This window comes from Pipistrellus kuhlii, unplaced genomic scaffold (assembly GCF_014108245.1).
Source record: "Pipistrellus kuhlii isolate mPipKuh1 unplaced genomic scaffold, mPipKuh1.p scaffold_m20_p_13, whole genome shotgun sequence".
Taxonomy (NCBI): Eukaryota; Metazoa; Chordata; class Mammalia; order Chiroptera; family Vespertilionidae; genus Pipistrellus; species Pipistrellus kuhlii.
Window position 1 is genome coordinate 35,077,428 of NW_023425438.1, and position 27,256 is coordinate 35,104,683.

Consider the following 27,256-nt stretch of genomic DNA (forward strand, 5'->3'; position numbering starts at 1 on the left):
GTCGATGGGTGTCTGGAGAGATCATTCTGAAAAAGAAGTATATAACTGAGGACTCCTAGACTAAAAGGCATATGAAGCCAAAACTGAGTTCCCGCCTGGAACTGGGGCTCAGGGGCTACTCTAAAGATCTCTCACATTAGAAAGGCTACACAAGGCGTCCCTGCCAGTCCCAAACTGGTTGAAAGGTCCATACCCTTGTAGATTGTTTATTTCCTCTGTCCTACATCAAAGATAGAGAGGGGGGGAAAGGTCAAAGTTCATAGGCTGAAAGAATTATCACAGAATCTCTAAAATCTGGAGATGGAGATAATGTAGAACGCTCAGTCTTTCCATGCCAAGAGGGAGCAGGCTTCTTTGTGGGACTGTTCATGCTGTTCCCAGCCATATAACTGGACCCCAACAGTCTCTTTTGTGATCTGCGCTAAGAGTACAGTAAAGTCACTTGGGCGATGCAGAAAAGTCACTTGGGCGATGCAGATCACAAAAGCCCCGTTCTTCTCTGCTTCATTTGCACAGTGACTTGTTAGCAAAGGCCCCAGTCTGGGGTTGCAGGAAATAAGTTCTCATCCAAAGTTTACAGTGATTATCAGAAGCCCCAGCAAAGGAGATGAAAGGGCAAGGGGGGGGGGGGGGGAAGGCTAGAGAATGAGAATTTAAAATAGGGGAGAAGCCATGGGGGAAGGGACCGGAAGGGAAGAGAAGGTGCGTGAGAAAAAGAAAACCTGCTCCCACGAACGCCGAAGAGCGCTTTCCTCATCTTGGGCCACTAGGTGGCGCCCTTTGGACTTTCTTCCTCCATCAAAATAAGCAAAACGGGGTGGAGAGGAGGGAGGAAAGGCAAAGCACTCCCCCAACCAAGAACAATTTGAAAACCCACCCCATAATATTTAAAAACCTGGGACAAAGAACCGTCTGGACACGGAACTGCTTCCATTGCAAAAGCCCAGCGCAGCCTCGGGAGCGCCCGGCGGCGGGCCGGCGTCCGAGCAGCCCCTTTAAAAAAAAGCAGCGGAGTACAGTATTGGGATCCTTGAAACCTGAAACCTAGAAACAGAATCGAAGCGGAAACCAGAAGGAAAACCTTGAACTCCTCCAGACAATTGCTTCCGGGGAGTTTCGGGAGAGCGTGGGGGAATCCAGGGCCCGAGAGGAGGGTCCCCTCGGATGGCGCGTCCCTGAGGGTCCTGGCGAGTTCGAGGCGCGTGGGAAGGAGAGGACCCGACCCTCTCCCCGGGCTGCAGGTCATGGCCACCGCGGAGCCCAAAGCCCTGGGCACTGGCTTCAAGTGGCTCTCCTTGGCCACTTTCGTGCTCCTCTGCGCCGGGCACGGGGGACGCAGGGAGGAAGGGGGTCCAGCCTGCTACGGCGGATTTGACCTGTACTTCATTCTGGACAAGTAAGTGCCCTGAGTTGTTCCGCACGAAGCTGAGCCGAGGATGCTTCCTCCCTGGGCTGGGCTTGCTGGCGGCGGGGTGGCTTTGGGACCGGCCGGCGCGCCTGCCCGGGGACCGAGAGGACCGAGAGGGACCCGGCGCTGCGCCTTTGTCAGGGGAGCGCGCGCCTCCCATCCTCCGCTGCCTGCGGCGTCCGCGGGGAGGTGTCCCTCCTGGTTTGGGAGACGAGCTTCTTTTCTGCCTTGCTTTCTGTGACCCAGGAGTGTGCCAGGGAATGTGAGGATGCTGTTGACCTACTACGTTTCTGTCCATCTTTCTCCTTTGCTGCAAGAAACCTCAGGGAGAAGAGCTTGCTTTAGGAGAGGCAGGACTTTTGGACACCTCTGACATAAGGCGTGTTGACCTACGACGTTTCTGTCCATCTTTCTCCTGGATGCTGTTGACCTACTACGTTTCTGTCAATCTTTCTCCTTTGCTGCAAGAAACCTCAGTGAGAAAAGCTTGCTTCAGGAGAGGCAGAACTTTTTGGGGCACCTCTAGCCTAAGGCGTGGGCTGCTCAAAGTCTGCCGGTTCCTTTAAAAAAAAAAACACACAAAAAAAACAACGCTGCCCTACTTAATGCAGTACCTTTGTTCCTAATAACATAATGCATGCTGACTGGGCAGTGAGTGGAAATGTAGGTAGATTTCTCCATCTCCCCGCTATGGAGCTGCCGGCTGGGGAATGCTTTGTTGTGGGGCGGTCTTGTGCATTGTAGGGTGTTTATCAGCATCCCCTGTCTCTACCCACTGCTGCCAAGTGAGGATGCCGGGACCACCCCTCTTCCCTCCTCCCTCTTTCCCAGTCTCCCCCCCGCCCCCAGTCCCAAAGTGGAGACAACCAAAAATGTCTCCAGACGTTGCCAAGAGTCCCTTACGGGACATTAACAGCCCAGGACTTGAGAACCACGGATGCAGGCAAATTCAAGTTCTTGGCGATTTGACTGGTGGGCTGCCAGGGAGATGCAGGAGCCCTGGTTTCAGCACGAGAAAGGGTCCTGGTTAGGCATCTGGATTCTGCTCCAGGGAGAGCTGAACTCAGATCGATGAAACGCTTTCCAAATCCCCTTAGATTTGCCAAGCAGCAGGCATTCAAGGAATCTCCGTGCTCCCTACTCATAAACAACTTCAACAATAAAAAGGCCCTCAGAGGAGATCGGAGCTCCTCAGGAGCTCCGAGCTCCCGCGCGCCAGGAGCGGCGCTCCGATGCTGCAGTGGTGGGGAGATGAATTTCACAGACTGGAAAGTATTTGGGGATTGGAAGAAAGAGTCCTGCAGAAGAAGCTGGCCAGCTAGAAACCAAATGTACTTTGCAGTTGCCCCTAGAGTTTGATTTTTCCGTAAAGGCTGTTTTGAACTCCAGATTCTTTGGCTGAAAAGTGAGATCTTTCTTGCAGATTTATGAGAAGGTGGATACTGAAAATATACTCCAGTGCTAAGAAGTGGAATTTCTTTTGTTGCTTCTAGTGGCTGGGAGCACCCGCTCACAGGTTCAGAGGCTGTCTGAAGTCAGTCAGAGATCCATCACCGAGCTTAAAAAAAAAAAAAAAGTGTGTGGGTTTGTTTGTTTTTAAGCCAGTTGAGAAGGATATACAGGGAACCTTTAAAAAATGGACAGAATCACCAGGTCCCTAAATGGAACTGTAGAGATTCTATCCTCCAGTCCATACTGTAAAGATAATAAATTCTCCCCAAATCAACTTATAAATTGAATTCAAGTTTTCAATCAAAGTTCTGAATGAGTTTATTTTGGTGGTGAGGACTTTAACGCAATAAGTCTAGGTTTATCTTGGGTGGGGAGGGCAAAAGAGCTAAAACATTTTTGAGGAAAAGAATGGTGAAGAAATGCTTATACCTCTGAATATTGAAATGTATTATAAAGCAAGTTAATAAAACAAGAATGGTAAAAGCCAAAAAAAAAAAAAATAGGTGGTCAGAGTAGAAAATCAAGGCATAGTTTCAAGGATATGTAAGCATCTAGAGGAAGTTCAAATCAGTGCGGATTAATTTATTGTTTTAAAAGAAATGATTCTTGAACAATGGTTGATGACATGGGAAAAGAAAAGGTTATATTTATTTATACTTTATATTACACACCAAGATGAATTCCAGGACTGAAAATTTAAATGTTTAAAATGAAATGATGAAAGAATTAGAATAAATTTTAGGTAGATATTACTATAATCTTAGTTTTAGAGTTTTTAAAAAGGCAAAAATAACAGAGAAAACTATAAAAAGATTTAAATATACTAAAATTTTAAGTTTCGATAAGTGAAAAAATGCCATAAATAAAAGATAATAACCAGTTGCAAAAACTTTTGCAATGCAAATTACTCTTTAAATATATATAAAAATCAGTTTTTAAAAGATCATTCCAATAAAAATAGTATTACTATATAAATAATTCATAAAAATATGTATCAAAAGCAAATAAATTTAAAAGTTCAACTTTACTAGTAAGCAAAGAAAAGAAAAATCAAGATATAATTTGTATTAAGTTAGAAAATTTAAAATTTTATATATTTATTATTAATTTTTTTACAGAAAGGAAGGGAGAGGGATAGAGAGCTAGGAACATCCATCATCTGCCTCCTGCACACCCCCTACTGGGACGTGCCCACAACCAAGGTACATGCCCTTGACTGGAATCCAGCCTGGGACCCTTCAGTCCTCAGGCCGACGCTCTATCCACTGAGCCAAACCAGTCAGGGAGGCAAAATTTTTAAAAAAGAATAACAATATTTAGTGTTGGCCAACTCGTAAGAATAGGCACTGCCATATTTTACTAAGGAAAATATAAATTTGTACATTCTTTCTAGAGTTGTGCTGTGCAATGGAACTTTCTGTGGTGCTGGAAATGTTCTTTATCTGTGCTGTCCAATATGGCAGCTACTAACCATATATGGCTGTTGAACACTTGGAATGTAATTAGTGTGATTGAGAAAGCGTACTTCTTATTTTATTTAAGTTTAATTAATTTAACTTTAAATAGCCTACATATGGTTACCATATTGGATAGCGAAGACAGGAAGATAATTTAGCAACATGTATCAGATGCTTTTTAAAAATAGGTTTCTGCTTTTCCATCTTGCAATTCCATATCCTAAAGAGAAAAAAAAAAAATCCAAGAGTCACATCGAAGTGCTTATGTGTGTGTTCATGGCAGTGCAATTTGTAAATAAACCTGATCATTAACTAAATATTCAACAACAGGAGATTATTAAGTAAGGCATGATAAATGCCTACTATGCATATTTGTGAGATGTTTTAGGAAAAATATTTAATGCTCATAATATACTCTTAGGTGAAAATGCAATTACCAAACATTATATACATTATAATTCTACCATTGAAAAAAAGCTTAACAAATGCCTATATTTATCCAATATGTAAATAGTATTTCTCTCTAGAATAGTTTTGAATTCTGTTTTTATGCTTTTCTGAATTTTCAAAAGTAACAATGAACATGTTACTTTTATATCCAACAAAAACAAGTTATTACTTTGGGTTTTAAAAAAATCATTTCAAGTGTGAGGAGTATCTCTCGTATGCTGAGCTCTGAGCCTCTCACCATTGTAGAGGATGCTGCTTATTGCACATAAAATCCTGGAATCAATTTCTAAATGCACCATGTCATTATGGACCCCAAAATGCTTCGGGAAACAAATAGTGGGGGAATCTTTACAGGTACCTACTTTACATTTGCCTGGACCCCTCTGACTTCCTTCAGTTGTCCTATTGCCTGAAGTGAGGGAGATGGTAGTGCTGAATGAAAAGCTTGCTAGGACAGCTACCTTTTGGTAGCTAGAGCAAGTGCTGCTGTCCCTAACTTACAAGCTTTGTCAATTCACTGGATGAAGTGACTACCCAAGAACCTAGGATTAGATCATGGCAGAGCTGGGACAATGTCTGCTCTTGATTCCAGATCTAGCTTGACATCTGGATCCAGGCAAATTTCTCTGGTTGTGGAGCCCAGAGCCAGAAGCTAACAGGCCCCTGGGTGAGCCCTAAAGACATGGTCTTCTCTTCACAGATAAGAACTTCCCCAATTAGTGCTGTCCAGCACCCAACCACAGCAGAGCAGAAAGATGAAGAATGCTAACTTGTTTTCCCTTGGACTTCTAAGGTCCTTTGTCCAGAAAGACATTGTCTTCAGATTGAAACCAGTGGGTCACAGGGCCCTGAAATCACCATTCTTCTCCCCGTCCCTCAAGTCCCCTTTTCCCAGTGGATGGTTCTCTTCTTTTTTATAACTTCGAATCTCAGCTCATTTCAGCTTTAAGCAGGATGCATCTCTGGCCTGGAAGGAACCCAGATTATACATTTAATGGAACGTCATGTTTTCTCAACCAGGAGCAAAAGACTTTATAATGATAACCCAGGCCACCACAGTAACACAATAGGGTATTATTAGCGGCTTTGGCGATGGGGTTGGTGGACTGAGCTTCACAAGGCTATATACCGATGGAATTTCATGTTCATTTAAACATGCTTTTCTGGTGACAGTCAGGAAAAGTAGATGGCTGGAAATTCAATCAGGGGTTTCAAAAGGCAGCGTCAAAAGGCCTTTATCCAGAGAAAAAAAACAGTCAAGGAGCTTCCTTTAAATCTTCCAGGGCATCCGCTAAGATCGATGCACTCCCATTGACTAATACACAGACAGGAGTGTATTTCTCCTCCATCCCACAGGGCTCTTCTGCGACTGCGCTGTGTATTTATGTATCATATATTGGTCTGTTTTATAGAGAACTATTCACCATTTAAGTGGAAAAGTGGGGAGTCTTCATTGTAGGTCTCAGGAGAGTGCTGGCTATAGGCATGTGTGCCCTAAATACTTCAAAACTAGAATGGCGGCATGGAGAGTTGGAGGAACGGAGGATACAGTGAGCTGGAGGGTGACGTGAGCACTGAATAGCTTTATTTATGGGACTTGCTAAAGCCACAGCCTGTCACCCAGTAAATCCTGCATTTGTAAAGGCCCCCCACAGGCTTACCAGGTGCTCCTTCGTCATTAAACCTCTGTACCCCTCCCTCTGCCACTTCCTTTTTGTCCAGCACCAATTTTCTCTCTCCCTTAACCCCACACAAGGGGACCTTGTCTCGCCACTCAGAGTTCCAAGCCCAGACCCACCACTGAGCGATCCCCTGGTGGTAATGAGCCATCATTACTACGTGTTATACCTCAGGACCCTGGTCATTAAACAGATTTCTTATAACATGAGGCTGGGAATCTCACTACCTGGTATACTATATGGTTTTTCTGGGAAAATACAGTCCAGATTCCCAACTACTAACTTACAAAAGAAATCTTTCGAGCCAGAACTAAAGTTTCCCAATACGTATGCCATCCACAGACGTGCCAAAGACAAAATTGTTTGGTAGCTAGGACAAGCCCTACCGTCCTTCACTTACAGATGAGAAAACTGTCCACCTTTGTCAGTTCGCTGGGTGAAATGACCTACCCAAGGACCTAGGATTAGATCATGACAGCTGAGACAATGTCTGCTCCCAACTCCCAGTCCAGCTCTTTCCACTCATCACTGTGCAGTCGGGTCATAATGGGAAGCACATGTCAATACAACGAGAGATACTGGTGAATTCCTGGAATTAAAAATCCTTGCATCAGAGTTTCAGTAAACGGTGGTGTATAAGACAATTAATATACTTGGTGGAAGAACTACCACTCTGCTCTTAAGTCAGCTGTCTTAGATTGAACGCTTTAGGACTCAAATCCCCTGCCCTCCACTCACAAAAATGCTTCCAAGATTTGGAGGAATGGATTGGATGATTATGATGCACTTAAAGGTCAAATAAATTAGTAACTTGTTCAGATTGAACCTGATGGAGAAGGGAGATTCATCTCTGTCGATGTGTAAAAGCACACCGATGTTGCGTGTTCTCAGGTATGCTTGGAAGAGAACTTTGTGTAGTGAAAATATGTCCTGGGCTCTGAATAAGGAAAACAGAGATCATTAGAAGGCGCCTTTGAAATGCTACAGTGATGATTGTAAGGGGAAAAAGTGTTCAGGGGCCAGGAGGGTGGTGTGTGTGTGTGTGTGTGTGTGTGTGTGTGTGTGATTGAGATGGATTCTATGGTTAGTTGTAAATGTTCCTCCAATTAGCTTCTATGTTTGGAGAGGACTTATCAGACCAGGTAATAGTTGTTAGAGCTGCCTACAGGTTGGAAGGTTTGGCATATGGGTCAAAAATAAATAAGGCACAGTGTTTTTGATGTTTTGTTCGTGTTGTGTTTCTTTCTGGGTCAGTCAAGTAATTAGCTCCAGTTTCCTTAGCAGTGGAGACCTGGTAACACTCTGTCTCAGCTGAGAATAGAATCCAGGAGTGTTGGGGGAAGGCACCGTCCTGAGATAACCTGTAATTATCTCCAAATGCTAAAGGACTCCCAGTGGCGCACAAACAAACTGTGGCATCCCTTAGTGAGACTTGGCTGTCACATAAATGCAAATTTGCTTTATGCTAATTTAAAATGTTTGTCTCTTTTGTCTGACCAAGTGACTAGATTTCACCTCTCTTAGCCATTACTCGCCAGCAAAAGACCAAGTGAATATTTGAACATTTCTGACATGTTTCTCAGACATGCCAGGTTCATAATGAAAAAAAAAGTAATCAGATTTCTTCAATTTGGATGAGCATATTCTTTCACTCATTTGTCATAAATATCTTCTCAATTCCAATAACAAATATGCAATCTATTAAAGGCATGGATAACAACTATGCCTATTGGAAGCAATGTCCTGTTCTGGGAAATGCAAGAGATGTTAAAAAAAAAAAAAAAAGGCAGAAAGTTGTCCCAGACTTGTTACTTTTTAGGCAGAAGGATTCCAGGCTACAATGGGGATTTGGGTAGGGGGCTAGCAGAGAAAAGTTTAGATCAAATAATAGGTAAAATTTACTGAGCCTGTGTTAGCTTCCAGGCACTCTGGTAAGTGCTTTGCCTGTATGATCCGATTTCCTCTCTGCAACCACATAAGGTCAGTACAGTCATCATTTGACACATGAAGACACTGAGTTTTAGAAAAGTTACCCAAGGTCACTCTAAGTGATGAAACTCAGCCTCAGACCCAAGTCTGACTCGTGATCTATGCACAAAGATTAAAAAAAAAATCTTAACTTGCAAAAGAACATTGAGTCAATCAGGGTTGGTAAGATTATGCTGTGGTAACAAACAATCCCCAAAATCTCAATGACACAAAACAACTAAGTTACCAACTTTGCCTAGCTACCTGTGATGAGGGTCAGCAGGGGACTGCTCATTAGTTGTTCGGGGAGTCAGGCTGGTGGAACTCCTTCTCAATGCCTGTTTCCCTAGGCTGGAAGGGAAGAAACTGCCAGAGGGTCTCTGGCTGGCAATGAAATGCTGCAGCCAGAAGTGACATGCCTCCTTCCACTCACAGCCCATTGGTCAGAACTAGTCACATGGAAAGAAGATGAAAATAATGTCATCCTTCCATGTATGTAAATGGAGAGGAAAGCCAGACATGGGTGGGCATCAAAAGCCTCTACTGCAAGCATGTAATTATTCACTGCTTTGGCCTGAGTGGGTCAAGAGATAAGAGTCTTCTAGAAAAGAGTCCATTTGGAGCTCTACATCTTAGATATCCTTACCGAGGTGGAATTACTATTAGACATGACAGTTCAAATCCACCCGTGAGGCAGTGAGGGCTCCTGTTCTTTTCCTTCCTTCCTCATTGTTCCCATACTTTTTTAGTGGTTCTCAATCTTTGTAAGGCCAAGACCTTTTAATACAGTTCTTCAATATTGTGGTGACCCCCAACCATAAAATTATTTTCATTGCTAATTCATAACTGTAATTTTGCTACTATTAATGAATTGTAATGTAAATATATGTGTTTTCCGATGGTCTTAGGCTCTACAGCAGTGGTTCTCAACCTGTGGGTCGCAGCAAAGTTGCTAGCATGTGAGGAACTGTATTAAAGGGTTGGGGCATTAAAAAGGTTGAGAACCACTGTTTTAGATGAGACATCCAATGCAGTGGTCAAAGGTTTAATTAGATGAAATGGGAGGTGGAAATAGAGATCAGACATGTTTCCCTGCTACCTGCATGTTACAGGAATGTACTGGAAATCTAAGACTCTCTTTGCCATTAGTCTGTGGCATATGAGGGAATTTGAAAGACTGGGAAGGGAGAGCAGCCCCTGGAACTGCAGCAGCTGAGCTGAGAGGATGCCTGGATGTTGCAGAGGCTGATTCAGAGTTTGAGAACAGAAATACAACTAAATGTTGGGAGTGCTGTAGGCATTTTTGGTGGGACAATTTTTCACTGCAGGATGCTTAATCTTTCTTATATCGGCTTTGTTCTTAGCTTCTTGGTCAATGAGATAACCAATAAATAATGCCTATACATTTGTTTTTAAATACCCTCCCATGAGATGGTACCACTCCAATTGAGAATCCCTAACTGAGAGACTGCAAGGTAGAGCAAGGCAAGCCAATGATGCTGATTCCTAGCATCCCTGGACTACATCTGAGCAGGAGGAAGGAGGTAGGCTTTAGTGATAATTAGGCCAGGAGAAATTGTAAACCTTGGAAAGGAATATGCTAAACTAGTGAATGATAGCACCATGAATCCAGCCACTTAGGCAGAAGATCTGGAAGTAATCCTCTTTCTCATACTGCCTGATCCTATCTGCTCCCACATTTCTCCTGTGTCTACCCCATTCTCTGCCTTGCCATTGTCTTCGTTCTTAGCTCCAGCCATTTCTCATCCAGTTCACTGAAACATTCTTTAAATTGGTCTCTTTCATGTCTTTTCTTAGCCACCACCACCCCCCATACCAAAATTGACCTTTTTAGAACACAAATTGAATCCTCACATTATTTTCCCTAACCCTTTAATCTTGAAACACAGCCAAAGCTCTTTAATTTTTTTTTTCAACTATAAGAGTTTACTATTGATTAAGAAAGCCTTACAAGTTTTTGGAAGAACTTTCACATCTTTAACATTACAATGTATTTAACCATTTAACAATGGTTCTTTTACTGCCTCTAAGGTTATTTCTTAGCAAGGTACTCAAGAACTTTATTGCACAGCCACTGTACATTCCCTAGCTTTATCTCTTTCCACACTCTGTGGTTTCCAGTAAAGCCACACTATGAACTAACCCATGCCCTCTCTTGCCTTTAGCTATAATACTCTACATGACTCCTCCTGTCTTTACATAACTGATGTCCTCTTACCCTTTGATTACTAATTACTAATTACCTATGATAACTAATACTTGGTGCTCTCCCATCACTAGTTGTTCATTGACTGAGGTAATAAAAATTAAAGAGAATCACCTCGCCTAAGCTGGTTTGGCTCAGCAGTAGAGCGTCGGCCTGCGGACTGAAAGGTCCCAGGTTCGATTCCGGTCAAGGGCATGTACGTTGGTTGTGGGCATTTCCCCAATAAAGAGTGTGCAAGAGGCAGCTGGTCAATGTTTTTCTCTCATCGACATTTCTAGCTCTCTATCTCTCTCCCTTCCTCTCTGTAAAAAATCAATAAAATATATTTTTTTTAAAAAAGAATCACCTCTTCCCCAGGTTAGTGTTGCTAAGTGGTTAAAGCATTGACTCATGCACTGAAGGGGTCCAATTTCCAGTCAAGGACACATACCTGGGTTGCAAATTTGATCCCAGGCCCCAGTGCAGGTGGGAAACAACCAATCCATGTGCCTCTCTTACTTTGATATTTTCCTCTATTCTTCTCTCTCTTCCTCTCTTCTCCCTTTTTCCCTTCCACTCTCTCTGAAAATCAATGGAAAAATATCCTTGGGTGAGGTTTCACACACACACACACACACACACACACACACACACACTGAAATTAACACCTCTTTATATCACATCATTCAAAATTCATTCTCTTTTCAGATTCTCATCTCATATTTCCTGATAAGAAGCAGATTGTCCATTATCAAGAAATGGAGATGAATAACTTCTAGTGTTTGTCTTTGTGTCATATTTAGTGGCCTTACCATCTTTTCCTCAAACTTGGATGCTCAACCATATTCAGTTTCAATTATAAGTAGCTGTAGGAACCACCTGGCACAGGGCTTTCCCAATATCTTGGTAGGAAAAGGATTGTGATCAGAATCAGAATCTTCCTGTTATCATTCCCTACATAAAAGATAATACAGATATCAGGTTTAAGGAAATTATATAGACAATATAAATGAAGCATTTTAACTGTAACTGTACACTAGTCACAGGTGTAATGTATGGCCAAGGGATTACAAAATACCATTGGACAGCCATACTCTAACCATAAATAGACAAATGTATGAGTCAGGACAGTCCTGGTCTATGCTTTTTGTCCCAGTATAGCTATTAGTTCCTTTCTATTTTATTCTTGAAAGTATCTCAATTGAGATTTTAAATTATATGGTCATCTTGATTATTAACTGCCATAAAAGACTATCAAATGAGCAAAAAGTGTGAGGATTGAAGGCCAAATAGGTGAAGTCCTTGTAAACTTTATTCCATTAAAATAAGCAACCAGCTCAGCAATCCTGATTCCTTTTAAGTGGCTCAATTTTAAGCTTTTTCTGGTATACCCGCTCCCAAATTCCCATCATTTGTGGAAAATTTCTAGTCCTTCTCACTATTTTAGCACCCATCACTATGAATTATATACATTTCCCTCCATGGGGAGGCAGTGTTGCATAGGTGTTAAGAGCCCAGGCTTAAACAGCAGAAAAGAGTCTATGAGTTTAGTGTTTGGACTAAGAACATGGACAATAGGGCCAGACCACCAGCGTTCAAGTCCCACCCCTACCACTTACTGGTTGTGTCTCCTTGAGCAAGTTACTTCGTCTCTTTGTGAACTCGGTTTCCTCATCTATAAAAGGGGAGCTAATCGAATTATAATATAGGGTTGTTGTGCTCAGAACAGAGTCTGATGTACTCATCTAGTGCTAGCAATTATTATTAAATGGAATTGAATATAAAATGTTCAGCACAATGCCTAATGCTTAGTAGGTACTCAATAAATGTTGAGTTATATCGTTTTTAATCTTTATAGATTCTAAAGAACCTACCAGGCATTCAAAAATCAGTTTGCTGAATCATTAAATATTATTTTATATTGGAACCTACTAAAAATAGATCCAGCAGGAAAGAACAGAGAGGGGCCATATGCTTTGGCAAAAATAAAGGCATTGCTGACCTTTGGAAGTGCTGTGTCTTCAGGGAATCATATCATAAGTGCAGAAACTGAAATTGAATGAGTGAAAGGGCTTTCTGGGAGATGAGAAAGCAAATTTGTTTCTGACTTCTGGAAAAAAAACACAAAAAAATCCAAAAGCTGTACAAAGACAGTTAGCTTCTCCTTCACTTCCTCCCTCACTATCATCTAGAACTGCCCCTCGCCCCAAACAGAAAGTTTTAAGGAGGCATCTGGAGGGATCCTGATTCAGGTCTAAAGACAAAGGACAGGACACTGACTTGTAACACACTTGTGAGAAGTTCCACCAGAAACAAAGCAAATGGATTGAATTTGAAGGAGGTCAGCCAAGGTCTACTTTCAACTCTGCTTCCAAGTTGTAAAAAAAACATATAAAGGAAGATTCTAGAAGAGTCCCAAGAATAATCCCAAATCTGGAAGTGAGTTTGCAGTTGCGAGTGGGAAGAAGCGGGATGAGAACCATCCCTTTGTGCCCTGCTGTGCGCCTCAACATCATGCAGAGGCAGTTGCACTGGGCAGTTGAAGGGGCAGTTTCACCACAAAAGAGTGAGTCCTCGAACACCAGGCATCTTTCTGATTTTGCCCTCCCCCAACTCAATCCAGACACATGAAGAAGGACTAGTTTGCCCTTGTGAGTATGCCCTTTGGTTTTAGACCAGGTGGTTTTATGGAAAGTTGTAGCACATCCTCAAGGAACAGAAAATTTCAGTCTTAGTTAAACTCTTCCAGAAAACAGAAAGAATTGAAATTTCCCAATTTGTTTTAGGAAGCTAGCATATGTCTAATATCAATATCTACCAAAGATAACACATTCAGATGCAAAACTTCTGACCAAATTGGTATAAAAACTTAAATCTGAATCAAATATAATCATAGCAAAACTAACAGTGTACTAAGGAATAATACATCAAGGCCAACTAAAATGTATCCTAAGAATGCACGAGTGCTTCAGTACTTGGGAAACATATTTCAGTAACTCACATCTACTTTGAATGCTGAAGATGAAACCAAGTTATTTCCTCAGCAGAATCTGAGAAAACATCTCTCCGAATACTTAAATGTTCAAAGGATACAGAGGATATGAATAATAATTAATGAGGTTGATTTAATAAATATATTTTGAATCCTATACCCCACAGAGAATAAACTTTCCTTTCAAATGCCCATGAAATATTTATTAGGTCACAAAGAATGCCTCCCTATATATCCCAAGGCACAATTTTTCCAGTCTACATTCTCAGCAATAAATAACAGGAAATGAATAGCCAAAGTATACTAACCCTCAGCTACTAGGGGAAAAAAAAAATTTAGATTTTTATATTATCTTGTCATGAGGAGGACTGAAAGAAAGTGACTCTCCAGGACGTAGGATGGCAAACTATGGCTGGCAGACTGTTTTGGTAAATAAAATTTTATTGTAGCACCACCACACCCATTTTGTTCAGCTACTATCAATGGCTACTTTTGTGTTACAACAGCAGAGTTGAGTAGTTGCCATGGCAACCACATAGCTCTCAGAGCCTACACGACTTACTGTCTAGCCCTCCACAAAAAGAGTTTGCTGACTTCTGGATTAAGAAAACATTTGTACCCCAATAGAAAATGGGCAGAGAATATTGGGACCAAGGTCAGCCGTTGCCCAGGGACCTGCACTCAGTTTAATGCTCTGCGTACACCATCTTTAAATTCATAATAATTTTTGTACAAGAAGTCCCTGAGTCATTTTGCATTGGATTCTACTAATCATGTAGCTGCTCTTAATTGATACTCAATGTTTTTAAAACAAAGAAAATCAAATGAGCAATAGATATTAAAAAAAATCAGTGGTTTATCCTATCTAATAAAAAGGGAATATGCTAATTGACCATTATGCCATCACAAGATAGCTGGGCCCACAGCCAATAAAAATGGAATATGTTAATTGACTGCCCTCACCCTCACAAGATGGCAATGCCCACAGCCACAAAATGGCAGTGCCTAGTCCCCTGAGTCCCGCCTCATTCATCCAGAATCCCCCAGTCCCCTCAGCCCCACTTCATCCAGCCTCAGTTCTCTGAGCCCTGTAGGGGAAGGAACTTGGGGGCGATCAGGCCAGCAGGGGAGGGCAGTTGGAGGTGATTGGGCCAGCAGGGGAGTGCAGTTAGAGATGATTATGCCAGCAGGGGAGTAGTTAGTCATCAGGCCAGCAGAGAAGTGGTTAGGGGGCTATCAGGCTGGCATGCAGAGTGGTTATGGGTAATTAGGCAGGCAGACAGGCGAGTGTTTGGAAGCCAGCAGTCTGGATTGTGAGAGGGATCCCAGATTGGAGAGTGTGCAGGCTGAGCTGAGGGACACCACCCCCAGGCATGAATTTCATGCACTAGGTCTTTAGTAATAAATAAAATGCATTCACATAAAAACTATAATGAAAATCTATATTCACTTAGTAAATATACAGATATTTCAGCAGGAGCTAATCCTGAGTGTGGGTGAAGAGCAAAAATATGAGTCTTTCCAATCTTATTCCCAAGGGTTTAATAGTCATGAGGGTGGGAAGTGAGTTCCAGCAGCTACCAAGTCCTGCACTGAGGTCACTGTGTTCCCAGCAGGATGCTTGTCACCTTATAAACATTAGATTTAATCCTCAAAACGATCGTTAGCAGATAGGTGCCATTGTCTCCATTGCATAACGGAGGAGGCTGGAGTTTTAAAAGTGAAACATCTTGTTCAGATGTCACTCTAGAAGTGGAGGAATAGGAGTCTGAGCTCACATTGGCCAGCCAGTTGGTGCTCATCACTACTGGTCTGGGCAGTCTCAAGAGTACATTGTCTCATATCGCTGGGGGAGTTTGGTCATAGTTACCCAAGACTCTTAGAATTTGTATAAACTTTAACCCAGATATTTTTTAATCCAGCATGGAGAAACACAGTAATTAAAAATACAGATGTCTCAAGGTAGAAAAACTTATTCCCGCTGTACCAAAATTTATAGAAAATAAGTAAAAGCTGCTTAGCCTATCTTCGAAAGACTTTCCTGCTGGGTGCAAGTGTGGTGAGGAGAGGGAGCAACTTTCTTCCAAACTGGAAATCTTTGTCCAATGCAAGAATTTAAACCCTCAGTGAATTTGTCTTTTTAAGTTTTGCTCCTACCCCCTTCTCTCGCTCTTACAGATGCATGTTTGAGGGGAGGCTTATTGGGTCCTTGGGCATGCACAGCATGAAGGGGGCCTCTGACTTCCCTTGTCTGGTCGTGGTCTCCTGCTGATCATCCATAGATCATATTGGTGGCTTCGGCTAGTGACCTGTGGGTCTCATTTATCACATCTTGGTGCACATTGCAGTTATGAGAAATACCTTTGGGCAGCTAACCAGTTTCCTGTGTGTTTTTAACAACAATGATAACAAGTTTGTGTTGCATTTGCATGAGAGTACCAATAGATATCAGAAAATATTTTTAAATTTTCCTGGTGTGTGTGTGTGTGCGTGTGTGTGTGTGTGTGTGTGTGTGTGTGTGTGTGTTGAAAAAGGAAAATTAGTGGAGGTGAAAGGAGACCGTATTTTGCTATAATAGCCTCTTGATCTTGAAAAAATAGTTTACATCTTGACACAGTATATATACATTACTTACACATAATTGGCCAAAAATTTCACATAGTATTACTTTCTGTATGCAATGTATCCTGATATTTCTAGTCCAGTGGTTGGCAAACTGCGACTCGCGAGCCACATGCGGCTCTTTGGCCCCTTGAGTGTGGCTCTTCCACAAAATACCAGGTGTGGGTGCATACACATACAGTGTGATTAAAACTTTGTGGCCCATGCGCAGAAATTGGTTTTGGCTCTCAGAAGAAATTTCAGTCGTACTGTTGATATTTGGCTCTGTTGACTAATGAGTTTGCCGACCACTGTTCTAGTCTACCCCCCCCCCCCCAAAAAAAAAATGTTGTTAACATCCCACCAAACTGCTTTCCCCAATCACTAATAGTTTGTATTCTATAGTCATGGTTTCCATAGCCATCTGTTAAATTGACTGAAAGGGAGATTCCTCACAAGTCAGTAGGGTGGAGCAGGGCACCCTGGGCTGGGGTCTGCCTGACACTGGCAGAAGCAGGGTGAGTAACCTCAAACTCAAAATACAGTAGTGCTTCGTGGCTTGGTTTGGGTCTGGACTGATATCTGAAGAAGTCGGGGTGGAAGCAAAAGTTGAGGTCAATCTTTTTGAGCAGGAAGGAGGCTTGGCCATGACCCCAGACAGTAATAGGAGGGTTAGGGCTGAAGGACTGGGCTGGGTTTAGGGTTCCAGCCAATTAGCATGCAGTGTGAGGTTATGAAGAAGGAAGGAAAACCAAGAAAGAAGCCAGGGAGTGGAGGATGGGGGCAAATGGACTTGGGGTCTTTCATGGCAGAACTAATTGCTGGTCCCCATAGTGGTGCCTGAGGCTGCCATATCCTTCAGGATTAGCTGGGGATCTGGGAGGGTTATTGAGGACATCAATGCCTTCAGCGGGGTGGGGCTAAGGAAAAGCAGGGACTGACAGTTTTATAATTTGCTCCCTTAAAGCAATTCTGCCCTTCCAGATTTATAAGATTCCTGGGTGATGGTTCCAACCATGGGCTCTCTTTTTTCCCTTTCTTTTTTTTCTAACCCATGTGCAAAAGAAGGGGAAACAGTTTAAACTCAAGTAGGCCCTCTTGATTTTGACTCTGGTTGTGAGTGTGGCTAATGGAAAGAGCCTCTGTTTCTAAGGAGCTTAACCACAGGGAGGTTTGGAAACTCACATAAACACAAAAGAATGTATTTCAGAAAACAAATCAGAATGAGACTTCAGAGATCTTGTTTTTCTTCTACTCTTTGCATATTAGACCCTTTGAAATAATTGAATAGCAGAATAGCAATCTGAAGGCAATGCAAAAATCCCTCACTGGGAACACACAGTGAATGCAATACAAAAAATTGTTGACTTATTTTTTTAATATTTTACTTATTGATGAGAGAGACAGAGAGAGAGAGAGAGAGAGAGAGAGAGAGAGAGAGAGAGAGAGAGAGAGAGAGAGAGAGAGAGAGAGATCTGTTGTTCCACTTAGTTGCGCATTCATTGGTTGCTTCTTGTATGTGCCCTGACCAGGGGACCAAACCTGCAATCTTGGCATATCAGGATGATGCTATAACCAACTGTGGCTAAGGCTGTTGACTTCTTACCATGCTCCAAACACTGGAGAGGGCATCTAAAAACAAAAAGATGTAAGAAATGCTGGGGCTTCCCCCAGCAGTGACCTCGAGGGCTGATGGCTTTGCCTCCCTATGATCTGGGAAGTCCTCAAAGAATAGACCCAGGTATATTGAATGAATCTTCCAGCACAGAACTCTGTACACTCTGTTCAAGCAGAATTCCTGGGAGGTTACTTGCATTCCAAGTTTTGTTGCACTTATATTGGTGGACACAAAATGCCAAGAAGGGATCCTCTTGAATCCTCTATAGTATAGAGTCTATACCATCCTACTACACAGCTGGCTCATTGGGCTGGAATTATATTTGAGGTAGGATTTCATTGACTCAAATATCAGGGACCTTTCACATCCACTGATTTCTAAAATGAGCATTTTAACTTTCTGTGGCTATCGTTTGCTCAGCTATTGTGTGTTAAAACAAATTGGTTTTTATAAAAATAAAAAAATAAAAAACAATCCACAACAGAGTCCAATGGAACATTTCCCAGCACCACTTATATTTGAGTTATGAAAGAGTTTTTATTTTTTTCCTTGGAGCTTCATTCACAATGGCTGGGAGAGCCATCCCTACCTGAAGAGAACATCAGGATTCCATAGCTGGGCTTTTAAGATCAGTAACTCTTAAACCGGTGCACAGATAAAAGATATTTTACACATTGCAAGGTGGAGATATGCTGGAATTGGATCCATTCTCTGCCACTTCCCCAACCAACACCCTACTTCTGGCGGTGACCAGGAGTCCACTTAAGTCCTCGGGGTTGAGAGGAAGCCAAGGATCTGAATATGGACACACCACCCTGGATCGATTATTCTGAGAGTAGCTACTGGGGCTGATTTCAAACCAGAAAATCAGTTTACAAGGCAAAGTGCAGATGATGCACATGTGTTTTAACAGAAAATCCAAACTGAGTCCAAGGCCCAGCATATCCACCCCTGTGGGAGAAGGGAAGGAGGCTGATTGAGGTGCCATGGGCACATGCCAGATGAGGTAATTAGAGTTCAGGGTGGCAGTGAGGCAGAGGAGAGGACTGTACACCAGGCAGGAAAGCAAGCCTCTTGCTCCTGGGGATTTGGGTAAAAGAAATATAAGCAGCACCCCCATCAGAGCTCTTTCCTTTTCCATGGGGTGATTTGTTCTTGGGGGAGACAGAGCATGGTTTAAGAAGGCTCAGTAATAAGGACTAAAAGAAGTCCTAGATGCAGATCTAGATAACCCTATACTCTGCCCCTTTAGCAGCTGTGACCCCTTGGGATCTCATGGTAACCCAGAGAACACAAAGCCAGTTTGGTTCCCAGAATCTTAGGAGATTATATTTACCCTCAATGCTTGAGGGAACAAGCTATGTACATCTCAAGTGTGTCCCAGAGGGGTTATATTTTGGTCGAGGCTTACATAATTGTGTAAAGCGTGATCATGTGTAAATATGAAACAAACCTCAACAGTAATAGGGCAAGTATGATCAGAGTTAGAATGAGTGAATCAAGCTGGGCAATACCTCATCGCCTGCAGTTTTTGTCTTGGAGGCCTTATTTTATTTTCTTCTATTATTTATTTTCTCCTACCCATTAACAAGAAAGTTTTCTAGATAGATCTAATCTTTTCTCAACACCACAGCATATTTCTTGACTCTTTCCCTATATCTAGCACCAGCAAATCAGATGGATATCAAAATTGTATAAATTTTACATGTTATTCAAAAGAATAGTGAAAATGCAATGTTTTAAGATAAAAGAAAGTGAATAATTATGGCATGATCCTTTCTAATGAATAAAGGAATGCAAGTTGATTTGTGGCTGTGAAATAGAGCTAGTCCTTGAAACAAAGAAGTAGTAAACCAAGAAAAGATGGACTTCAAACACTTTTCCCTTAAGCTGAGAGTCAAGAAAATCTCTCCAGTCTAGTTCAAGTCCCCATTTCACCAGCACTTTGCCTCCCCTCCCAGTATAATCCCCTCAAAGCACAACTTCTCTACTGATCGAACTCAGGATAGAGGAGGTATGGAGATTTTTCTTCAAATCAAAAGGCATCTTACAGTCCCTCTCAGTAACCAAACTTTCAGGTAGTACTTGTCCTGGTCATTTGGACCAAAACACAGCATTGCACTTCAGAAATAGACCCAGATGACTAGTGTCTAAGGAAATCTCTTGACTCTAATGGAAAGGCGTTACAGAGTTCTGGATTGGATCATGGCTTATAGTCAGTCATCTGTTGCCTCTTCTGAGGCACTTACACAGCATTGGGCCATATCCACCAGACTCTCCCCAGGACCCCCAGGACCAGAGCATCTCCACCCCATTGCTGAAGGAGAGCAGCCGGGACCAGTTTTCGAGATTTAAAGTATACAGCTGAATGCTTTTCAGGATTATGGCTGAGATTCTAATGAATAAGGATTTCTAAAATATTAAAAGCCCCAGGGTAATATGTGCCGTTCAGTTAAGCTCTTAGGAGACTTCCAGCTGCCATGACGCTCAGAGGTCTATCACGGATGATTAAGTAGGAGCATTTGCCAAGGAGCTGTGCTCTAGACTCATTGGCCCAGCTGTGAAGGCTCCTCGGGTTCACATAGGGTCATGGGAATTGGCTGGAGTCATCTGAGCCCAAACCCAGAGTATTTCACCAAATGAGGGAGGAAGAGGTGATGTCCAGCTGGCCAAAGATGAGGACCTTCCATGAGCAATAGAGCTTTCTCCTCCCCATGCTCTTCTTTCATCCACTCAACAATAGATAGGTGCTGGAGAGAAAATATCCCTAAGACCCCCACAAGGGGAGCTTGAGAAAAAAAAAGTGATTGCAACCTAATATCAGAGGTTGATGACTGAGAGACGTACACTATGCTCTGATCTCAGGAGGCAGGGACAGTGATCCCCACCTTTGTTGTCAAAGGCATCAGACCGAGCCTGATTTGTGTCTTGAAGAATGAGTAGGAATGTGCCAGTGTGGACATTGAGTGTCCCAAGCAGAGGGAATATGTATAAAAACTTAGAGACTGGAATGGGAAAGGTTTATTGGAAAGGTTTATTTTTGACAGGAGGGGCCCCATCCCTCTCTCCACACTGACCTCTTTCCCCATCTCCCACCTTCTCACCCCCTACTCTATGAGCTGCTGCCACATGAAACGGCTGGATCTTCCCTAAAGTATTTAAATATAGCATTGGGGAAAAAGTAGATTTACAGTTGTAATACAAATAAATAGCACAATAATTAAATGACAGCACAATAATGAACTCTGTTTCACTTATAACTGTAAACCTACTTTTGCCCATTCTCTATGCATTTCTGTATTTTTCTAGAAGAGTTGAATGATTTTTCAAATACTGATTTGCCATCCTTCAGGGAATTGCCTGATCTGATCCTTTGTCTATTTGCCTTTTGAATGTTTACTTGTACCAATTATTTACTAGTACATATCCTGGACTTGAATCTTTTGCCTTTTATATGTGTTGCAGACCAATCTTCCCTCATTCTTTTCTCGTCTTTGAACCTGTTTATGTTATATTTTATAGTTCAGGATTTTTTTATACTTCTGGAGTCAAAATATCCTTTTCTAAAAAAATAATTCCTACTTCCTGCATCTGGGTGAAGAATCCCTTCACTAATCTGATGACATAAAAATCTATAATTTGCTCAGTGGATTTAAAGGTTTGTCATTCCCATTAGGCTTTCATACATCCAGGGTTACATTAGGTATAAAATTGTGATACAATTGGTTTTTCCCAATTAGAAGTACATTGTCATAGCGTTATACTAAAAGGCTTATTCTTCCTCCTCAATTTGAATCACCTCTTCCACTTTATAGCAAGACCTCACACAATTGAGGGCTAGGTTCTCTGTTCTATCCCATTGGCTCTGCTGTTATGTCATGTATTCTACATATGGGGTCATTATAGCTGATAGGGCCAGCTTTCTAATCTTGCTCTTCATTTTCACAATTGCCCTGATGACATTTAGACCTTTAATCTTCATTTCATTTTTAAAGTCAGTTTTCTAGTTTCATAAAACATCCTATCACTTTTTCCCCCTAGAATTGAACTTATAGGATAACTTGGGTAAAGTGAGATATCCCTATGATATGGATTCTCACTGTAGAATTGTAATGTACTTTATCGTTTGTGTTCAAATCAGACAGACATGTCTGTCTAGATGAGGGAAAGAGGAAAATAAATTCTTCTCCTAGAGCTGGAATACATTCGATGAGAATTCTTGGGGATTTTGTACCATGAAAAGGAAAGCATAAGATATACTTTATGCTTCATCTTAAATAGTCTGAAACAAAGGAAAATGGTCATAAATAACTCTCTAGAAGTTAAAATTAAGGTAAATGAAATTAATCTGAAACCAGTGGAAAATGTTTGTAGTAGAAAATGCCAGACTTAAAGGGACAAACTCTAACCTCAACAGTTATTAGAATGATAGGCAGAAATGCAGAGCTCAGCTGAAATAGATCCTTAAGTGAAGAGAGAGAGAGAGAGAGAGAGAGAGAGAGAGAGAGAGAGAGAGAGAGAGAGAGAGAGAGAGAGACATCATAGCTTCAGAAAACAGTGGGTTAGAACAGAAAAAAATCTACTATGAAGCCATTGCAACAAATTGAGTACATGCACTATGGAAATAATTATAAGCTAAATTGAAGCCATGATAAATAGTATCAGTAAAACAAAAGTCAACCTTGAGAAATAAAGAAACCCCTTCCAAATTTAAAATTCTATAATTCCATGTGCCCCTAGAGAATATTTCCCTCTTTCTCCAGTAAGGGATTTCCTTTTTAATAAATAAAAGGCTGTGTAGTTATTCTTCTTTTATTTATTAGAATGACTAGTTACACTAGATTTCCTTACATGTCAAACTGTCAATACACTCCTGAAATAAATGTTGCCAATTAATCAATTATTATTCTTTTGGATTCCTGTTGGATTCATTTTGCTAACATTTTCTTTGGAAAATTTGCATATATATATACATACACACTAACCTATAAGTCTGATTGAGCCCCGGATTTGTTTGTTTGTTTGTTTGTTTGTTTGTTTTAATGAATGAGTATGGCATGGGAATGGGAAGGAGTAGGAAGTGCAGTGAAGGAGTTCTTTAACAAAACTTTTAAGAATTCTAACATTAACTCTAAACACCATTTCAGATAATTTCCAAACTTACAGAAGTTTCAGAGAATGAACCCAGTTAGTAGATAGGTCCAGCATCAATTAATAGAATATGAAAAGAAATGATGAAAGGTAAAGGCAAATGAATAGCTGATTAAGTAACATCTGCTTTTGTTTTCCTAGATCAGGAAGTGTGATGCACCATTGGAATGAGATCTATTACTTTGTGGAACAGTTGGCTCATAAGTTCATCAGGTAAGAAACACATGCATAGTTCTTTGCCATGAGCAAAGCTGGCCTGTATTTGCTATTCTACAAATTACTACTCCAGGGATACTTTTTGACAAAGGTAGACCCTCAAATCTTGGATGAGACTTTGTTTTTGTCTTTGCCACATATTAGACTATTAGCTTCATGTTTTCAAGAGGACCCCAATTTAATTGAAAGACCAATATTTTAACCTTGTCCCTCTCTTGCTGAAGAATACATTCTTCTAGAAGGATAATTAATGTTATTGCACAGTGTATCAAGCTGGAGCCATTGGCTCATTGTAGGAGGGAGTACAGGTATATGTAAAGTGATCAAGTCATCCCAGTTTGCCCAGAACTTTTCCAGTTTTAGCACTGAAAGTCTCACATTCTTGAAACTCCCTCATTCCTGGGCAAACTAGCTATGTGCCCAATCAGGTGGAATTCTCTGAGCATTGTCAACACTGCTTTCCTAGAGAGGACAATGCAGTTCTGAACATCATCATTCTAAACATTGTAGGGATCTTGGAGGTCCCACTTTCCAATAAGTATAGACACCCACTAGTGAAGGAAAGAAGGTAATTTCAACCTCCTTGGGATAAGCAACTGTAATAGCTTTCATTGAAGCCAGCTGTCAAGGTCTTTGGTAAAATTGTTTCCAATTGTAAATTCTAAAGCAGCTCCTCTCATTCTGGCCAAAGTGGCTCTGTTAGTTGGTTGGGCATCATCCTATGCACCAAAATGTTGTGGGTTCCATTCCCAATCAGCTTCATCCATGGTAAGAAGTATACAGGAGGCAGCCAATTGATTTTTCATTCTCACTCCGATCTCTCTCTCTCTCTCTCTCTCTCTCTCTCTCTCTCTCTCTCTCTCTCTCTCTCTCTTTCTCTCTCCTCCTCCTCCTCCTGTTCCTCCTCCTCCTCCTTCCTCCCTTCCTTCCTCCCTCCCTCCTTTCCTCTCTCTAAAAATAACTTTTAAAAAATTAAAAATAATAATAAAGCAGCTCCTCTCCTGCTGATGGCCTCTGTAAAGTCTTCCAGCCAATATGAGTAACCATACACTTTTTGAATGAAGTTGTTGTTTTTTTTTATCTCAGAAGACAGTTCTTCTCTGAGATCAGGGTGATGACAAACATGTTCTCTCCAAATTCAGTTAATAATCTCAACATGTACCTACCTGCCAGTTTGGAAGGATATACCCTCTCTGTGATACCAAAAATTGGAAGCTGCAGCAGGAAGCAGCTACACCCTGATGAATGAGAAAAACAGATGCTGAGAGGAGAGAGGAGAATGAGAAGTCGGGAAGTCGAGAGGGAAAAAAAAAAGAAGCAGATACACAGGTGGCATTAAATGCAAAATATTTAAGAGACTTCTAGAAGTTTAGAATTGAAAGGAACAATCTACCGATTTATCTATTCCAAGAGGCATTCCCTCCCAACTTTAATGGCTTTGGTGAGAAACTGCTGCCCATTGGACAGTTCCAGTTTCCAGAAAGATCTTTTTGTCATCGGGCCAAAATATCCTCTCCTGAGCTTTACCCATCGATCCTGTGGAGTGATAGAAGACAAATCCGCTCCAGACATTAGACAGTATCTGCTATGTCTCTGCCCTTCTGGCCTTCTGTTCCCCCTGAAATGGAGGAATCTACTGGAAGAAGCTTTGAAGTTAGGTAGATGCAGATTTTAATCTAAGCTCCATTGTGCAACCCTAGTAATTAACTCGGCTGGACCCTAGTTTGCATGTAAAAATTATGGGAGAAAACGTGTGCAAACCAACTAGCCCAGCACCCAATTTAGAGTGGGTGCTGGACACTTCTCTTTGCCAGATCCTTTAGCAACTCCAGACACTTCGGTGTCTTAGAATCAAAGGAAGTTAGAGGGGAGGGTTAGGGGAGCTATGAGATCACTTAATCCAATCCTCTCATTTCATAGATAAAGAAACCGAGAAGCATTGACTTGACCTAACCCAGACCTCATGGCACTTTCCTCTGGTTATCGACACTGTCCTCCCTGGCTATGGGCCCCATCCAAGTGTGGCACCAAGACATTACTGTCACGCAAACTCCAAGCAGGAGAGACTATTTCATTGAAAGACCAACATTTTAATAAGAGTGCCTGACATAACAGTGCCTGGCACTTTGTATATGATCAGTCAATAATTTGGAGTAAGTGAGTACATTTTGAAAAGGGATGACTGGTTTTTATTTATCATTGTAATAAATAGTTTAGGCAACTGATACGGCAGAGGAGAAGTTTATTCAATAACAGTGATTGATAATGGTATAAATATGTATATCATTTCTCATTTCAGTGAGATCCTTGAAACTTGAAGTCCTATTATTTGTCTTTATTCCAACCCCTTCACATTGTCCTAATAGTGAGTCTAACTTCACCATTTTCTTTAAGCCTCCAAGCTACACTTCACACCCATCACTCTCAGCAAGGAGCCTCACTTCCTATTTCACCAGGAACCTGGAGAATAGCAGACAACTGATTATCTCAAGTTCCATGCATTATCACAAGATGCATGCATGTCCTTCTCATCGTCTCTGAGATTCAAGTGCCCCACTGCTTTAGGCCAGTTCCCGCATTGTAGTCATTTTATCCCACTGTTTTCAGTCTCCTCCAGGTCTTTATTTCTTCTTTTAGTTTTTTCTATACCTTTCCCCTGCCTCCATTTCCACTGTTAATAGACACAAACTAATCTCTACTGCCCCTTTTTTTTTTAGAAAAAAGGAGAAACAACAAATATCTTAGTCATGTGTTCCTGTCAATACCAACATATCTTACTGGTTTCTCACTCAAATATCCTTAAAGACTCTATCTGTCTCCATATTCTTACTTCTTTTTTAAAATTTATCTTTATTATTGAAAGTATTACAGATGTCCCCTTTCTTCTCCCATTAACACCCTCTACCCTACTCCTGCCTCCTCCACAAGCCTTCCTTATATGTGCATATAAGTTCTTTAGTGAAATTGCACACACACACACACACACACACACACACCCCTCTGAAATAGTCTCTGGACCTATTTTGTCTTTGATTCATTAGTTTCCACACACAAGTGAGATCATCTGATACTTGTCTTTCTCTGACTGACTTATTTCACTTAGCTGCTTCTTCTTCTTTTTTTAAAAATATATTTTATTGATTTTTTACAGAGAGGAAGGGAGAGAGATAGCGAGTTAGAAACATTGATGAGAGAGATACATCCATCAGCTGCCTCTTGCACCTAGGGGATGTGCCTGCAACCAAGGTACATGCTCTTGACCGGAATCGAACCTGGGACCTCTCAGTCCGCAGGCTGATGTTCTATCCACTGAGCCAAACCTGTTTTGGCCACTTAGCTTCTTATTCATCCCTTAACTCACTGCCAACTGGCTGCTATATCCACCTTCCAGCTGCTTGTTCTCACCAAGGCTCTACATGGTGCCCTAGAGGACAGAGCCAGTGAACGCCTTGCAGCTTCTTCAGCTGGATAGAGGAACCCCATGGAGTCAGGTTTATCTTTCCTTGGAATTTCTCCTCCTTTGGCTTCCAGTTCTCCTTTCATCTCACTGACCAGAGCCAGGCCTGTAAATGCTGAGGTTGATTTCAAATTTGGCTCACATTCCTCCTTGCTGTTGACACTTTCTTTGAACAGTTTTACTCACATGCTAAGTATGCTGAGAACTCCGAAATTATGCCTCTAAGCCCAGACTCATACAGCAACAGCCTCTTGGAGACCTGCGTTTCCCACATCAACACTGTGTTCTTCCCAAGAGCTGAGCTCTCTGTAAGGGAGACAGTGCCCTTTAGTGCTTAAGAGCCCAAGTTCTAGAATGAGAATGTTTGGTTTCAAGCCCCAGATCCACCATTCTCCCACTGTGTGACCTTTATCTTTCAGGGTCTCAATTTTCTTTTGTGAAAAGTAAGAATAATAATAATACTGATCTCACAAAGTTGTTCTAAGTGTATTGAGATAATACTGGCAAAACACTTAACAGTAATGTCGGGTACATAGTAAGAACTTGATAAGTTTGGCCAAAATTAGTATGATCATTATTATTGTTATTTAGGACATGGGCC

The 27,256-nt window shown here is 41.6% G+C and overlaps 1 protein-coding gene across 1 annotated transcript in view; it reads left to right on the forward strand.

Annotated features, from left to right (window-relative positions):
* Positions 1–843: 843 nt before the first annotated feature.
* The window catches only part of ANTXR1 (ANTXR cell adhesion molecule 1), a 206,561-nt gene continuing 180,148 nt past the window's right edge, over positions 844–27,256 (forward strand). The window contains exons 1-2 of the mRNA XM_036435582.2: positions 844–1,396; positions 23,124–23,195. Of these exons, the coding sequence (XP_036291475.1) occupies positions 1,245–1,396; positions 23,124–23,195 (224 nt within the window). The 5' untranslated portion in view covers positions 844–1,244. The remainder of the gene's footprint in view (positions 1,397–23,123; positions 23,196–27,256) is intronic.